This window comes from Python bivittatus, unplaced genomic scaffold (genome assembly GCF_059951505.1).
Source record: "Python bivittatus isolate LINGU-HERP-01145 unplaced genomic scaffold, Pbiv_v1 ctg000810_np1212, whole genome shotgun sequence".
NCBI classification, from domain to species: Eukaryota; Metazoa; Chordata; class Lepidosauria; order Squamata; family Pythonidae; genus Python; species Python bivittatus.
In genome coordinates this window covers 1,084,341-1,101,994 of record NW_028277111.1, presented here as the reverse complement: position 1 = coordinate 1,101,994, position 17,654 = coordinate 1,084,341, and the positions used below count along the sequence as shown (strand labels likewise).

Here is a 17,654-nt window from a genome sequence, read left to right as displayed (position 1 = left end):
AGCGAAGCTGCCTTCACATTGGCAGCTGCGGGGCCGCCCGAGCCACGCGCGATGGAGCCCCGGAGCCCCCCAGCAGCTCGGGGAGGCCAGCGTGGCGGGGCGCCGGCCAGCCCGGTTCTTGCCCCGCTGCCGCCCGGGCTGCGAGCGTAAAGCGGCGCCCGGCGCGGGAAGGCTCGACCCGCCGGCCGGTCCCGGCTCCACCGGGGGCTCCTCCTCCGGTCCGTCCCGCCGGCCAGGAGAGGGCGGCCGCGCAGCGTCTCTGCGGCGCCGCCGCCGCCATTGGAGCGCCGACGGAGCCCGGGCGAAGGGCGCGCGAGCGGAGCCGCCGGGCCTGGCGCGGCAGGGAGCGCCGCCAGCCCCGTCCCGCCGCCCCGCCTGCAGCCCGGAGGGAGCCCGGGCGCCGCGCGGCCCCCGCCCGCCTGGACCGTCCGCGCAGCCGAGAGCCACCGCCCCGCCTGTCCGCCCGGCCGCTCGGCCGCCCGCCCGGCCAGGGTGGCCTCGGCCTCCCCGACGCTGCTTCCGGTACGGTTGGTGGGCTCGGGCGCGCCCGGGGCCCGCCGCAGCCGCACGTGGCTGAGCGGGCTGTGCCGCTGCCGGCGCCGCGCTCCCGTTTGCTGCTGCTCCGCCTTTCCTCGCCAGTGGAGCGCCGGGCGGCTCACGGGAGCGGCGACGGGGCAGTTCCAGCGCCAGCACTTCACAAACTTCGTTCCCAGCTGCCGCTTTGTTCCTTGTGCCCCAGAGCAGCCCTGTCAGGGTCGCAGCCCGGTGTTCTTCAACCTTGGCATCTGTACGAGGTGTGGACTTCAACTCCCAGAATTCCCCAGCCAGCCATGGCTGGCTGGGGAATTCTGGGAGTTGAAGTCCACACCTCGTACAGATGCCAAGGTTGAGAAACACTGCTCTAGGCCAACCATGGTTTGCAGACTACCATGGCAAAGCCCAAACCAGACAGTACTGCATCTTAGTGAGTTGTCTGAAGTGAGCCGTCCTACTAAACCAGAATGGGAGGTAAATAGGTTTGGCATAAGTTATTGTGAGGCTCTGGCCACAGTGGCATGGAAACCAGGCTTTGGGACTTAGCGTGTTGCATAAAGCACCCCGTTGTCTCATAAACCATGATTGAACATGGCTCGGGGTACAGTATGAATCAGGTCGGTTTTAAGGGATGCAAAGGTTAATGGCACGTCCCTAAGTTTGCAAGAGAGGGGAGCGGGATCCAGCATTTTGCTTGCCAGAGTAGCAAACTAAGGGCTGCAGAAAAGCTTAGAAGTGGGGCTGACTTCATGCCGTTGATCGAGGATGTGCCATCAATTCGGTGTTGACTCTTAGCAACCACATAGGTAGATTTTTTTCATGAAGATCTGTCCCCAGCCTGTTCCTTCAGCTCTTCCAACGGTGCCTCCATCTCCGCTGTAACTGAGTCCACCCCCCTTGCTGTTGGTCCTCCTCTTCTTCTCTTTCCTTCTACCTTTCCCAGCATCAGAGCCTTCTCCAAACAGTGAGGTCTTTGCATAAAGCAGTGTTGTCCAGACTTGGCCACTTTAAGATGAGTGGACTTGAACTCCCAGAATTCCCCAGCCAGCCATGCTGGCTGGGGAATTCTGGGAGTTCAAGTCCACTCATCTTAAAGTGGCCAAGTCTGGACAACACTGGCATAAAGGGTCTGATGTAACTTCATGTAACTTAAATTTAATTCAATTAAAATTTTAATTGAGTGTTCTACGTGCCCAGAGTCACTTTTTTATGAGAGGGGCAGCTGTATAAATACAATCAATCAATAATAAATAAATGTAAGTTCATGTTGTTGCGGGCCCTTTCTTTAACAGGAAGAAGCTCCCTTCTCAACCGGCAGAACATGGCCTTGGACTGGTCTGGCCAGGGGTCCCCCAGCAAATACCTCTGAGTCATCCCGTTGGAGCGCTAGACCTCCTTCCCTCCCTGGTTCCTCCAGCAGCATTCAGAGGATCAAAAGTGAGGACATTTACCTACAATCTGTTTTCCAGAAGGCCTGTTGCTCAGTCAGGGTTTGCAAGAGTTGAGCAAGCTGGAAGGAAATGAAACAGCAAGAATCCACAGGCCCAGATCAGGGACGACCAGAAGATGCTGAAAACCTGAGCTGTGCTGTTCGGCTGGAATATATGGCAGATTGTTTACAAGGGGCAGCATCGCAAGAGGGCCAAGGGGAAGCTTGCAAGGCGATGCAACAGCGTTGGGAAACCCAGTGGCAGGAGTTCCTGAGGACCCTTCAGCCCAGTCATCCAGGGGGAGGAAACCCTGTGATGTCAGAGGCCTCCCCTTGGGAAGACCCCAAGGCCTTCTTGGCCTCCTTTGAGCAGGTGGCCGAAGCCTGTAAATGGCCTAAAGAAGATTGGACAGCCCGTCTTCTCCCTGCTTTGTGTGGAGAAGCTGAGGAGGCTTTCCAAAGCTTAGAACCCAGAGATCGGGAAGACTATTGGAAAGTGAAGGCCGCCATCTTGAGAGAGGAGGCCATCAAGATGGAGGTGCAACGCCAACACTTCAGACAGTTCTGCTGCGAGGAGGTGGAGGATCCCCGAAGGATCCATACCCAACTCCAGGAGCTTTGTCACCAGTGGTTGAGGCCTGAGAAACACACCAAGGAGCAGATCTTGGAGCTGCTGATCCTGGAGCAGTTTCTGGCCAGCCTCCCACCTGATCTCCAGAGCTGGATCCGAGCAGGAGGAGCAGACACGTGTTCTCAGGCGGTGGCTCTGGTGGAGGACTTCCTGTTGAACCAACAGGAGGATGAAACAAGGAAATGGCAGGTGAGTTTTCATTTCTGGAGTTCTGTTACAATGTGGAGTTGAATTCACACAGAACGTGGCAAAGGATTGGGAGAACCTGGCCCGTGTGTTTTATGGGTTAGTGGTCTGCATGATCATCCAAAGGTAGTTTACTGAACCAGTCATGGTGTTCTCTGCAAACCCAGCCAGAAGATTTTGGCAGTACAACTTAGGGATTGATGGAATCGTTCAAGTCCCTGCTGAAACTCTGTATCCCAGTCTTGGGATGTGCCCAATGCAACTTCCCCAACCTCCAGATGTGAAAGGACAATTCCTCTCAACATTCCTTGCCAGCAGAACATTTCTCTTGGTCTCCCAGCAGCCCTGCAAAGCTGGCTTTGTGTTTCCAGCTACCTTCCCCCTCCCCTAAAAATAAGGAAGTAGCCTGCTCCCATCCTTTTCAAAAGCTCTGATACACAGTAAGTATAAAATGAAATGCAACCACGAATTACTAGCCTGGAAGCTACAGGCCACTTCTAAATCTGGCAGAAGTCCCCAGCTTTTGATGTTGGGCAAGGTCAATGTGCCTTAACATCTTCAGGATAGTTTAGATAAGAAATGCATAGGATACAATCATTTCCCAGAATGCACGAATGAAGAACAAGCTGCATCTGTAGGAATGTTGTAGTGCTCCTTAAAATCAAAGAGCTGTGAAGAGAGAAGTAGTCAGACTCCTTCACTCTATGTATTTATCTTGTTTGGCATCAAAGAATGTCATGAGAACTAGTGAGTTACTCGGACATTTTTTGTAAAAAGGAATACTAGAAATACTGCAGTGGGAACAGACCACTGGTTCCCACTCTGGTCTAGAGACCTCTGGTGGTGGGTGAAGGACCGGGAACTCTGTCACTAAGCAATGTGGTCATAAAGCTGAAAATCATGTGACCGCGCTGACTTATGATGGCTGTTCCAGCAATTCTGGTTGCCATCGTTAAGTGAATCCCACGTGGTCAGTAAGCGAGACATCACATGACCGTGATTTGCCACTTCCTACCAGCTTCCCCACTGACTTTGCTTGTGGGAAGCTGGCAGTGAAGGTTGCAAATGGTGATTACATGACCGCAGGGATGCTGCGATGGCCGGAACTTTGAGGACTGATCATAAGTCCCATTTGTTCAATGCCATCGTAACTTCGAATGGTAATTGAGTGAGTGGTCATTAAGTGAGGACTATCTGTAAAATTAATTTGTTCAAAATAGCTCAGATCTTGTCACATCGCCAAAGCTTTAACAGATTTCAGGGACACTAAAATCTGGTGAGATTTGATGATAGTTGGAAGTCAGACATTTTTTAAAAAATGTGTAAACTTTTAAAAAAATGTGTAAAAATGTGTTTACTCAGTGTTGGGGTTCCATGAACAGCAGCAGGAGTTCCCTGAAAGCCAAGGGACAGGGCACAAGTGCCAGGGGACCAACGGGTTCTGCTCATTCTTGGCTTTTATAACAGGCCTCAATAGTTTTCAATAAAATAGATTTGTATGAAGGTTGGGAACGAACAAATTTGGGGTTCAGTGGTGCAGAACCCTCAACTCCGTTGCCTCTGTTTGATGTGATTTTTTGCCTCTTGTTTCTCGGATCACTGCAGGAGGTGTGCCTAGGTTCCCTAGATGTGGAGGAGGAACAGGACTTGGACCCCGGACACGGGCAGATCTACAAAGAAGGCGAGCCGAGCAGTAGCGGGGAGATCGGTTTACTAGGTAAGGATCAGCAAGTGGATGTGTTTGTAGCGTGGTATTATTGGAGCAGATCTGGACTGTATCCTTCTGGTGAAAGAGGGCCCCGTTGCGTGTTTTCACTCAAATCCTAAGGGTCTGATGTAGCAGCTGATGGCCCTGATTGCCTGTGAAGGCGAGGGAGGAGTGAATATTTATTTCTTTGTGAGGTCCAAAGATGTGCCTTGGACTCGCATCAAAATGGATCCACTTCCTAACACGTTCCTTTAAAGAATCCTGAAGTATTCTCCTCAACAGCACCCCATCCAACCTTCAAAGTAAATGTAAAAGCTAGAAGAAAGCATCAGCTTAGAATCCTCTGATACAGTTTCTTTCCTGTGTTTTAAGTGGTGATCCCTGATGTTCACAAAATTCCTCACACACTTAGGCTCAAAATCATTTTTACTCTTGGGAGGTGAATAATATATATTTATTCTTTTCCCAAATAACATCCTTAGTTGGCAGGACTTTTAAAAACTTTCCATTACCGGGAGCATCAGGCCTTTCTGCATTGGGTGAACCATGCAAACTTAATAATAAATGTCTGTGTGTGTTGATGTGTGTAGGTGTGTGTATGTACACACCCAGATGCTTCTGTGTTTTTTAACAATGTGAGAGAAGAAAGTGATGACAGTCTGAGAGGGAAAAGGTGGTCTGCATGAAATTATCTCTTCTCTATCACTACAGGTAATCCTCGCTTAACAACCGTTCACTTAGCAACCGTTCGAAGTTACCACAGTGCTAAAAGCGGCAACCAGTGCCTGAAGTTACAACCATTGCAGTGCCCCCACAGTCACATGATCGCGATCTGGGCGCTTAGCAACCAGCTGGCATCCTGGGGTCACGTGATTGCCATTTGCGACTTCTGGCAAGCAAAATCAATGGGGAACCATGTGATTCGCTTAACAACTGCAGCGGTTTGCTTAACAACTGCTGCAAAAAAAGATCATATCATCGGGTCCGGTCATGTGATGGTTTGCTTAACAATTGCATTGCTTAGTGACCTAAATTCTAGTCCCACATGTGGTCTTTAAGCGAGGACTACCTGTATGTGCAAGAGAGCTCACTGAGGCTAAGAAAGAAGAGGAAGCATTTCAAAACATCATGAATGAAAAACACATGGATGTTTCATTACCAGACTTATTTAGGGAAAGAGCCATTAGTCTTGCAGCTGCACATTCTGGGAAAAAGGAGTTCAAACAACTCACAGAGACCCCACCCTAATGAATTCACTCATAAATGGGGGGAAGTTCCTTATTCCATTTCTAAGATTCTGCATCCTAACCCCTCCTTTTCCAAAATCTAAATCTCGCCCTCTAACATAGAGGTTCTCAAACTGGGGGTAATTTGGGCATATCCTGGGGTAATTGCTGGTTTGTGAGATGAGGGTCTGGTTTGGAGTCAGGAGTCTACCACTCCTGAGGTGCTTGTATAAAACAACAGAATCTGGTTTTTGGGGGGACTGTGTAATAACATTATTCGAGAGCAGAAAAGGGGTAATTGGGTCAAACGGTTTAAGGACCACGCTCTAACAAAACAGCATATTTGGTTCCCTGAGGGCTAGCCCTTTTGTAACTAAAACAGGATAATTGCTTCAGAAGAGCAAAACATTTTCTACGGGGAAAAATAATTTTTGGAAGGATACCTCCCCACTTCAAAAAGAAAAGAGAAGAAAGAAGAAATAGCCTTCTACTCTAGCATTTTGATGCAAATGCTTCTATAGTTTCTAACTACAGCTATTTTGTTCCGACGTTAAATTAAGCAAAAGTAAGGCCGGAGGTTTTACCACTATAAAGAAAAGTGATTTTGAGGAGCCGTCCCTGCCCCTTCCATTTTCCAAGATGGCCGGTCGCCTACACAACGGTTCTTTGCTGTGTACAGCAATATCTCAAGTGAGAGCAAATATTTCGAATCTAGTCATCCAAGGAATGAATAGAATGTCTGATTTTGCTTTCTAAAATTCCCTTCCACCCTTTACAGAGAATGGGATTAAATGCCCAAGTCATGCTAGTTCATTACTTTCTCTGGAAGGACCAGAAATGGATGAAGCTGAACAAAATGAGGTAGGTGATGTTTTGATGCATTCATTGTGCAAGGCCAGAGAGAAAACCTATTCTCTGATGACCCTCTGTACCAGGGACTTTTCTGGTATCTGTTTTGTAAATATGCAGTAATTTGGTGGTGGGATGTTGCTTGTGATGTTCCAAGTTCAAAATGACTGGTTTGAGTGGTCTCAGCTCAGAAACACCTGATGATCTTGAATTTTTTCAGAATTAGGGACAAAATGGAGCATTTTATTCCACCTTCAAAAGCAATGGATATTGTGTGTGTGTGTGTGTGTGTGAGAGAGAGAGAGAGAGAGAATCACACACATATATACAGAGCAAAGAGAGGAAGCAGCAGCTATTTGCAGCATTGCATCTATAGACATTGTAAATAATTGTTTTAAAAAGCATGCTCCTGGCTAATTTTTCTCTAAGATGGGCAGCAGGTAGCACTCAGACCCCACCTACCTATGTGATTCTAGGATGAAAAGCAAGTGAGCAAGGGCTTGTTTCATTGTTTCCACTTATGAAATATTGGGAAAGTTTCAAGTTTTGTTCTGTAAAAATTATGCCACCTTGAAATGTTTAAGTTAAACTGCTTTGTTCCAAGCTTAGCACAAAACAATTTTATTTCGTTCCATTTTTATTCCTTTCTATGTGTATAAAATCCTTTAACTTCTATATCTTAGAAGTATAGTAAACTAACTTTTTTTCTTTTCTTGCACTCTTTGCTTTCTCTTTAATTTCTTTTTCTCTTTTCTTCTTTATATTAATTTGTATTAGTTTTTATCTTCTTTTTTAAAAGTTTTAATAAAAAAATATATAAATATATATACATAACAAAAACAGAAATGTATAGTAAAGTGATGACTTCTTACTACACTTAGTTTCCTTTCTAAAAGATCTTTTACTTTTCACATTTAAGTTTTTTATATGAATTCATTCCTTATTTGAACAAAATACACATGACTCAGGACTTTTTCTTATACTGAAGAGTCAAGCCACCTAATCCTTACTTACAAACATACTGTAATATGTATCTTTTCCAGTTTTCAAATGCAGTAAAAATGTTGCTGGTTTTGTTAGGGTTCTTTTTAAAACTTCAAGACTAGCTGCACAAACTTGTGATATGAATCACAGCAAGGACATACAATCACAGGTTCGGAATTGGTTCCACTGCGTTCATCAGTTTTTACTCCTTGCTGAATCTGGCTAAGATTGCAGCCTAGGTCAATCTAGTTCCCTAGTGATTAAATTTGTAACCTGATACATACTTATTAGAAGACCATTATTTAACTGATGTTGGCTTGGTGTTCTGATAGACATAATCTCAGACACGTAGATTTTAAAAGGTGGTTCTAAGAAATACATCCTTTTAACAATAATGGAACTCACTTCAAATAAGCAGCCATGCTTTGTAAAGCTATCGTCTGACACGGTTACCTGTGTAAGCAAGCCACATTGGACTCCTTTTGGGGTAGGTACATGTAGAAATGCACAGTAAAGGATTCTGATAAGGTAGGTGTTTCCTAGTGGACTGAACAGAATTGATTGAAATGTTCTTTTTCTTTCTTTCTTGTAGTCAAGTCTTGTGAAGGGATGTAGACCTAACCTTGAGAAGAGGGAAGGAATGAGACAGCCATGAAGTGGGATTTTGTGGAAAGTTGACTCAATCCTGAGAAAGAGGAGAGCATGAAAAACAAACTGAAAACAACCCTGCCTTGATTTTGTTTCTCCAAGAGAGAAACATGGAGAGGCATTCAAGATTAATGTCAACCCTTTGAGGCAGACATGGTCAAGAAACAAGCATGGCAAGGATTCCTGGAAAACACTTCATTGGATTGATTGATTGTTTCTGTGCCATCAAGTTGATGTCAACTCCTAGCAAGCACACAGATAGGTTTTCTCCTGGAGAATCTGAATCCCCAATTGGTCCTTGAGGTCTTCCAACAGTGCACTCATCACTACTGTAACTGAGTCCATCTCCCTTGCTGCTGGTTGTCCTCTTCTTCTCTTTCCTTCTACCTTTCCCAGCATCAGAGCCTTCTCCGTAGAGTGAGGTCTTAGCATCAGGTGTCCAAAAGTAGGATGACTTGAGCCTGGTTCTTTGTGCTTCGAGTGAAATCTCTGGGTTAATTTCCTCAATGATCCTTTGGTTTGCTCTCTGGGCTGTCCATGGTATTCTCAGGCATGTTCTCCAATTACCAAAGTTCAAAAGCGTACTTGGTTGTATAAGGTAGAATAATAGAATCTTGAAAGCCTCTCCACGTTTCTCTGTGCCCCATCAAACAAAATTAAGGTGGAGTTGTTGGAGTTTCTTTTTTGGGACCGAGTAGTCTCTTCACAACATCTCCTCTTAATGGGTCCCTCGTTCCTTCCCCATTCTCAAGGTGAGCTCTACATTCCTTCACAGATTTGACCAAGTTAAGGGATGGCTCTATCCTTGTTTTTAGGGACCGATGAGCCTCCAAGAGACAGGTGCCCCTTTGCAGTCAGCGGAGCAGAGTCTGATCCAACCAGGTCAGCGGACCATGTTCTGGCAAGTCCTGCAGGAGGAGAACGGCAACACAGATTGTTTGGGTAGGTGCTTGTGAGCACGTTGAACATCAGCACAAGTGGATGCATTCTTGGACCCAGGGAAGACACATCCTCTCTCAGATTCTAGTCCTTCCTATTTTGGACGGAGCAGGCCACAGATGGGTTGGAGGCATATTTTTCCCTACATTTTGAGGTGTGAGCAGTCTGAAAGAAGTTCCTCCTGCCTTAGACAAGGGATGGGCAACTTTCCCAAAGTTGGGGGCCGTAACTACCACCATCCCAAAATAATCCTTAGGGTTCTTACATGGAGGCTAGCTTCAACCTTACTGGTTTTTACCTGGTAGTGCAGTATCTCAGGTATGGATGGGGCTGTTTGTTTGTTTATATTTACTTATGTGTATTTATTAGATCTATTAATTCATCTATTAAATTAGATCTAATGGATGAATTATTTAGATAGATTTATTTAATTAGATTTATCATAGTTAATCCTCCCTGTACTCTCACTGACTCAGATTGTGGACAAATAACATTTTACAGGTAGTCCTCGGTTAACAACTGCCCATTTGAAGTTATGATGACACTGAAAAAGTATATTTACAACTGGTCCTCGAACTTACGATCGTTGCAGCGTCCCCGCAGTGATCAAAATTTGGGTGCTTTGTAACTGGCATGCATTTATGACTGTCACAGTGTCCCACAGTCATGGGATCGCCATTTGTGAGCTTCACAGCCAGCTTCTGACAAGCAAAGTCAATGGAGAAGCCAGCAGTGAAATTACAAATCATGGTCATGTGATGTCTCACTTAATGACTGTGGGGAAAAGTGATGTTGTAAGTCTGGTGTGGTCTTAAGTGATTAAGTGATGTCTCACTTAACAACCGCATCACTTAGCGATGGAGTTGCCAGTCCCAATTGTGGTTGTTAAGTGAGGACTACCTGTATTTAACAAAGACATGTCAGACAGTATAGGATATACATTGTTTCCACTTAGAGATCCATCCAGAAAGCCCTCTCCTTACTTACCGAATAAGTTTATTTTATCACAGTGGTTAAATGGTGCGGCTTTTGCCTTTTATGTACTGCCTCCCTTTCCCTTCTCTTCCTTCTAACAATTTTCTCATCCCTAAATTCTCCAGGCTTTCTGCCCATCTTCTTTGAAATGAAGTGCCCAATTAGCCATTTATTTGCATTCTGGTAATGCAATCATCTATTGTTTCACCCCATAGACCTTCTGATATGCAATTCTACCTCTCTCTAGGCTCATTCATGCCTAATTTGGGATTTTCCAACAACCATTTACAAATCACTATTATAGGCACATTATATTTAAAGTAACATGTTAAAGATCCTAGTGCAGAAGAATTCAGAAGGGATCAGAGCTGTGGCCTCATACCTAGATGTCAGAATAAGTTTTAGTGAAGTTGTGCAGTCTTCACCGCTGCCCATGTTAGCCAGCGCGATGTGAATTATGCTCCAGGAATATCTGGAAGGTTGAACGTTTCAGATGTTTTTGGAATCCAGTAGATGGTAATTGCAGACTTAATTAAATTCCTCCAGGTATGACTATATGATTTGATATCTTAGTCTATGCAAGCCATTCAGTTCACCTTTCTTAGGAGCAGAACTCGCATTGTCTTGCAACATGTTGTTTCCTCCTTTTTAAGCACAGGGTCTTTTTAGAGACAGGAGACAAAGGTGTTCAGCAGAAGGGAAGAGGAGTGCAAAAGAGGTGACGGAACTCACAAAAGTGATCAGAACTTAAGACTAAGATATCCTCTTTCTTGTCCCTTCAGGTGGCAAGAACAGAAACTGGATCAAAATGGAAACTTCTTTGTATGGAGGAGATGAACCAGAGGAGACATCCGGGACAGGGGAGAATGTGTCAGTGGAAGATGAAATGCAGGAGGAGAGATGTGAGTCAAACGGGGTAGGGAAGGGAGCTTCTAGAAGCTCAGGATAAATCCAGCAAGTCTCAGAAAACCTTGGAGCTGTTTGTAATGGGAAATCAGTAGTGTTCTCAAAGAAGACAATTGCCTTGTTTTCCAAGTATGGTAGAAGAGACTGTTACTAACCAGGAGTTACCACTGAACATGATGGAGAAGACCAATCTGATCATCTTAGAGTCAAGGACACTCTCCTTCAAAGTTCAGACTGCCAGCAAAGAGATTCAGGAGAAAAATTGCGGAAATGTTCTGAAATCAATAACAACTTCCAGCAGAAATAAGAACAGAGCCATTGCATAGGAGAAAAAGCTTACAGTTGTCCCGAATGGGGGAAAACCTTTGTGTGGAGGTCATACTTAAGGATCCATCTGCAGATGCATGCAATGGAGAAACCTGCTGGCTGGGGAATTCTGGGAGTTGAAGTCCACACATCTTAAAGTTGATAAGATTGAGAAACCCTGGAGTAGACAGTTGGTCTTAGCTAGGGTGTAAACCACTTTTAAACTATGCTTTTCTTCAGAAGCATTTTAGAACTCAAGATAAGAAGTTGCACCTGGTTGATCTCTGTCAGCTGTTCTGGACTAAATCATCCCTCACTACTGTCCATAATGGTTAAAGAAAGTGAGCATTGCATCCTGCTAACATTTTAAGATTCAAGGTGGGGAAACTAAGAAGCCCAACTGGGCATCTGACTGACTGCAGCTCTTCACGTTTTAGTTGGAAAGCCACAATGATTTTCTATCTAAACATCCATGAACAGGCTTTTGGGTGGTTCATTTTGTCTTCTGCTGAGTAACTGTGTTTATTAAAGGACATCCCACAGTGTGATGGGAGATAGATTTTTGTTAAAGGGTGTATCGCTTTGGACATCTGTGCTATTCCAAAACATTATATTCTATAAAAAAATACCTTCTTAGAAAGAATCCAGCTGGGCCTCACAGCAGATATATGATGTATAGTTCCCATACAATTTAATGAAGCTTGCTAGAAAAAATGTTTGCAGTCTGTTTTCTCCCTAAGGCCCTGCTATTTCTGTAAGGATCCTAAAACCTTTGAGATGACCCTTTTCTTGTTGATAATCAATCCAAGCAGACATCTTGCAGGATGAAAGCTAGAAAACCTGCAGTTCAGCCCTCCAGATATCTCCTTTCTTCATTCTTGAGTAGCTGAAATCAATTAAATTCTGACCCCACCTCCCACCCTCACCACCCCACAAGCCCCTTCGCCTTGTTGGTGCCATTTACACAAGGTACAAAATCCATCTTTTCCAGAAAGAGAATCTGGTTTGTGTTGGCATGTCGTTTTTTGTTTGTTTGCTTAGGATTGGGTGACTCTGGGCACAGGAGAAAAAAAGAGAGAGATGAGTTTATCCCTGATGTCACAGATTGCGTGGCTGAAGGAAAATTTTCCCAGGGAAATGTTCTGTGATCCAAAGGGAGCCAGGCTGTAGACAAACATTCCTCTTTCTTTCTTTCTTCTTCCTTCAGGTGACGGGAGAGGTTGGATCAAGATGGAAAATTCTCAGCTGGGGGAGATTGTGCTGGAGGAAATGCCCAGGACTTTAGCAGACAATTCACAGTGGACTATTCCTGCCACCTCTAATATTCATGGACCGAGATGGGAATCTCAAGGGAAGCAAGGGAACAAGACGTCAACGAAAGGGAAGAATGAGTGGCGTGAACTCTCAGATGATCTTACAACAGCCGTTGAGAAGAACCACACCGTGCAGGCAGAAGGGGGAAAGGGCGTGCTGTCGAAGCATGGAAGGAATTACCACTACAGATCGGGACTTGCTGAGATGCAAGAGAAGCCCTCCACATGTTACTTGGATAAACATCAGGGGACCCCTACAGCTGAGCCCCAAGCTGAACTCTTGGAGGCGAGGAAAGATTTCCACCTGGGAGACGATTCAACGGGATGCCTGAAAAGCCCCCCAGACGAGGAACCTCGCAAGTGCCCAGAGGATGGGAAAAACGGTAGCAGCAAGAAGGCTGTGAAGAGAGATCAAGGCATTCAGACGGAAGGGAGGCGGTATCAGTGCGCCCAGTGTGGAAAGTTCTTCCGACACAGGCAAACATTGACAAAACACCAGAAGATTCATACGGGTGAGAAACTGCACGAATGCCTCGCCTGCGGGAAAGGGTTCACGTCGAGGGAGCCTCTGCTGAGACATCAGCGGATCCACACGGGAGAGAAACCCTACGAATGCTCCCAGTGCGGGAAATGTTTTCGGCAGAGAGTACACTTGATGTGTCATCAAAAAACCCACACAGGGGAAAAACCCTTCAAGTGCCCCGAATGTGGGAGAAATTTCTCTCGGAGGGATAAATTGATCAGGCATCAGCGAATTCACAGAGGCCAGAGGCCTTACGTACACTCTGAATATGGGAAGAGTTTTGATCAGAAGGCAGCACTGCTCAAACATCAGAGTCTCTATGAAGGCCACTGATAGACTTTCGGCTTCATCTTTCTGCAATCTATTTTACTAGAGGGTCTTACTCATATGCTCCTCCAAAGGCCTGCCAGGGTTAGATCAGGTTACTACAGAAAAACCAAAAGGAAAAAAACAACTTCAAGTTATGAATCTTTAGAGGATTGTCTCAGATGCAACACAGAACTTGCCTTGCACGATATTATGTGAATGGCTCGGTTCTTTGCATCCTGCTTTTAAAAGCAGCCTTCCGTGACCTCCAAACCAGACTGCAAATCCCATCATCCTCAGCCAGCCTTTCCCATGTTGAGTATTGGAATCCAACCCCTCTGAAGGACCCCAGATTAGGGAGGACTGAAAGGAAGGAGAATAATAAAAGCCATTCGGATTCTATAGATTACAACAGGGCCTTTCCCCCTCTCTGTGGTAGGAATAATGGGGTTAAAAACGTGGAGGGTTCACAAGAAAACCCTGTACAGAAAGTGAGAAGAGATCAGTGCAAAAATGAAAGAAGATGCAGAGGTTTGATGGGGTAGGACGCTCTTTGGGGCCGAGGCTATATTTTCAAAAGGTGCGCCAAGATTGGAAAAATGGGTGGGTGCAGAATTTAGCAAAAGCAGAGAGGGGTCACTAAAAACAAACTGTAAACTTGGAAAATGAACAATTTCAATCATCTGACTTGTGAACCCCTGTTTGCTAAGTGATGCTTTTGAAAGTCAAGCAGTGAATTTGTGTGAAAAGATTCTTTAATCCAGTGTTTCTCAACCTTGGCAACTTTAAGATATGTGGACAACTCCCAGAATTCCCCAGCCAGCATAGGGGAATTCTGGGAGTTGACATCCACATATCTTAAAGTTGCCAAGGTTGAGAAACACTGCTCTGGATCAAATGAGCCAGTTTAGTCCTTTGCGTTACACTATTCTTGTCATTTTTGGGGACAAATGGGATAGAAGTGGTTTGCATTGCCTGGATGTGTGTGTGTGCGTGGTGTTGTTTTTATTTCACTTCCCAGCCTAGCCTACAACTGTAGGATTTCCTTTTGGTCTCCCATCCAAGGACTCACCAGAATTGACCCTGTTTAGAAAATAAGCCTCTATGGAAGCAAATAGCAGCTTCGGTCCAGTCTTGCTGTGTAACAAACAGGGGGAGGACTCATGGATGTCCCTTGGTGGGGGGAAGCAGTCCAGGCATTGGGGAATGTTTTCAAAGCGAGTTTGCTCTGAATTTCTCCTGGAGAGAGAAGTGGATCAGACGGCAGAGAAGATTTGGCTTAAATATCCAGATTGGATGAAAACATATATGAAATGTGTTAAATGGCTTTGTGGCTGATCACCGTAAGATATGTCCGAGGCTGGAGACTTGCTAATAAGCTGTGGCCGCATAAATCAGATATGCCATTTCTTGAGGATTGCACCAGACCTATTCCAGCAGTGGCTGGAATCATTTGGGGAGGGATGCGTCTGAGAGTTTTAGAGAGTGAAATGAGTGCCTTGAACACTGCAAGACTGAAGACACATCCTTTTTCCTTCAATCCCCTCAAAATGCAAAAAAAAAAAAAAAATCCCAATTTTTCAGGCCGACCCACTCTGGGATGACTTTGGGGAACTATAAAAGGGGTGCGAGAAGACTGAACTTTTTCCATCTTTGCATAAATACTGGAAGCGGGGGTGGGAAGCTTTAGACAGGTGCTTAGAAACAGAGGTGTACAGGTAGTCCTCATTTAGCGACCACAATTGGGACCAGCAACTGGGTTGTTAAATGAAGTGGTCACTGAAACTGCGACTGCTTACTTCAGCTTTCCTTTGCTTTACAGACCTGCGAAGGTCATAAATGCAAGGATTGGTCGTATAGTTACTTTTTCATCACCATTGTAACTGCGCACAGTCACTAAATGAGGCAGTCACTAAATGAGGAGTACCTGCACTGTAATTTCTGAATATATAATTGAGAAAATACAGAATAGTTATGACACACCAACAGGTCAAAAGCTTATTTGTCATTTCATTTTTAAGCATCTGTATTTAATGTGTCCTCTGCTGTATGAAATAATGAGAGTAAACGTCTATGTCTCTTAAGAAGTAGAAGTCCCTGGAGTAGAAGATTTCAGATTTAAGCCTTAATACTAAAAGCTAAAAATTAGAGATGGCAAGAAACAGGGAGGGTGTCAAAACAGTTGCGATGGCAACTGTGACCACGCAATTGAAACCCTCTTTAGGGTGTTCTTTAGCATGTGCAACATTCTTAAAAATGGAGCAGAGCATTCATCATGCAGTCATGGCTGCCATCTTGATTTTTTTGACACCATTCCTCTCCCCACCCTCCCCATCCCGTGATGACTGTGGTGAGAACTATTCCAAAATGTGACATTTGAAACATAATATTACATACATAGGCAGTTCTCGCTTAGCGACTGCAATTGGGACCGACAGGTCCATCGCTAAGCGCTGCAGTTGCTAAGCGGAAAATCATGTGATCATAATGGGGTTATGATCTCACTTCCCCTTCAGTCATTTAGTGAAATGTCACGTGACCACGACTTATTACTTCTGCCTTCTCTATTATCTCTGCTTGTTGCAAGCCAGTTGCGAAGCACACAAATGGCGATCACGTGACTGCGGGATGCTGTGATAGTTGTAAATGTGCGCAGTTTGCGAAGTGCCCGAATGGTGATCATGTGACCTTAGGATGCTGCAACAGTTGTAAATGTGAGAATTGGTCGCATAGGTTTTTTTTTTTTTACATGGTTGTAACTTCAGTTGCTAAATGAGGTGGTCGGTAAGTGAGGACTATCTGTAATGAAAATACAGAGCCTTGAAGGTCACAATATTACAGGTTCTCAGAAAAATGGACACCACGGTCGTATCAGTTGTAAGTTGATGGGCAAGGACTGCAACGATAATTGCATTATACATGGTTCCCTGAATTTTTATGGTTAAAGAGTGGGGTGAAAATCCTTCAAACAAATAAAAGTGACACAACATGCCTAGAAAGAGTTTGGTTTTTAATCTTACTCTAAGAGACTGTTTTTCAACCTTGGCAACTTGAAGATGTGTGGACTTCAACTCCTAGAATTCCCCAGCCAACACTGCTCGAAGGCAATGGGGGAAACGTATTTAATTGGTTTAGGCAACAGCTCAACAAGGGCAATAGAAACAGCATCAATTTGCTTTGGCACAGGGGGTCAGGGTGAGCATTGTAACCTTGTAGAAAGTCATGGATGCAATTTCCAGACGTTCTGCCATCACAATGGGGAAGGAATGGCCTTCTTCTCCACCTTAAATTCCAGAGTCAGGACTTCCACCAACCTTCTTTCTCATGTTAGCGAATTCCAAAATCGAATGATGCATTACGTAAAAAATATTTCCTTTTGTCCTGATTCTTCCAGGACTCAATTTCATTGGGTGGTTTCTGGTTCTAATATTTTGAATAAGGGGAAAATCGCTTCTCCTTATCTTCTTGATCCACACCATGCATAATTTGGTTTGCCTCAATTGTGTCCCCTTGATCATCTTAGTTGCCCTCCTCTGAACCTTCTCTAGCTCCACTATATCCTCTCTTTCAGCCTCACCTACCTCACAGGATTGTTGTGTGGAAAATTGGAGGAGAGAGTACTCTGTATACTGCCTTTTGATCTTGGGAGGAAGGCAGGTTTAGAGTAGTATAAAAGAGAAATACCCAACAGAAGAGAATATCTGTAGCTCAAGCTCTCTTCAGCTTGGTGGTTTGCTTGCAGACGTTTCATCACCCAACTAGGTAACATCAGTGTGAGGGAGGATGGGGTTTGCCGCCTGTTTATATACAGGAGGTTGCCCTGCCAGTTTTGGTGGGGGTGTAGTTTCCTGCAGAAACTACAATTCAGGCAGAAAACAAGACTAATCAAAGAACCACCAAGGAGGAAACTACACCAAGGAGGAAACTACTACATGGGTTTTGACCTAAAAAGCTGATGTAGTCGGATGAAGAGTTATTTCCAGAATTGTCTTCTCCAGCCAGATTTGACCTATTCTGTGCATCCTGGGAGAAACTGCTATCGGCTCCCCACTTCTGTGGAGTAGGGTGAGGTGGGGAATGCTGAAGCCCACAGGCATTGTTTTGGGTGCACTTCTGCTATGCAATAACCTCATCTTGGAAGGTCAACTTGCCCCCACACTTACTCTTTCTTTCTTTCTTTCTTTCTTTCTT

At 45.0% G+C, this 17,654-nt stretch overlaps 1 protein-coding gene across 1 annotated transcript; it reads left to right on the top strand.

The window, feature by feature from the left end:
* Window positions 1-252: 252 nt before the first annotated feature.
* On the top strand, window positions 253-16,478 carry LOC103057432 (uncharacterized). The gene is made up of 7 exons (XM_088129507.1): window positions 253-522; window positions 1,827-2,783; window positions 4,386-4,497; window positions 6,493-6,575; window positions 9,011-9,137; window positions 10,892-11,011; window positions 12,529-16,478. Exons 2-7 carry the CDS (start codon window positions 2,055-2,057, stop codon window positions 13,488-13,490), a joined length of 2,133 nt encoding a protein of 710 aa, XP_087985633.1. The 5' UTR covers window positions 253-522; window positions 1,827-2,054; the 3' UTR covers window positions 13,491-16,478.
* Window positions 16,479-17,654: the final 1,176 nt, after the last annotated feature.

Coding starts and splice junctions, on each gene's coding strand:
- LOC103057432 (XM_088129507.1), top strand. CDS start 2,055: ATGAAACAGCAAGAATCCACAGGCCCAGATCAGGGACGACCAGAAGAT. Junction 2,784..4,385: donor ATGAAACAAGGAAATGGCAG/GTGAGTTTTCAT, acceptor GGATCACTGCAG/GAGGTGTGCCTAGGTTCCCT. Junction 6,576..9,010: donor ATGAAGCTGAACAAAATGAG/GTAGGTGATGTT, acceptor CCTTGTTTTTAG/GGACCGATGAGCCTCCAAGA.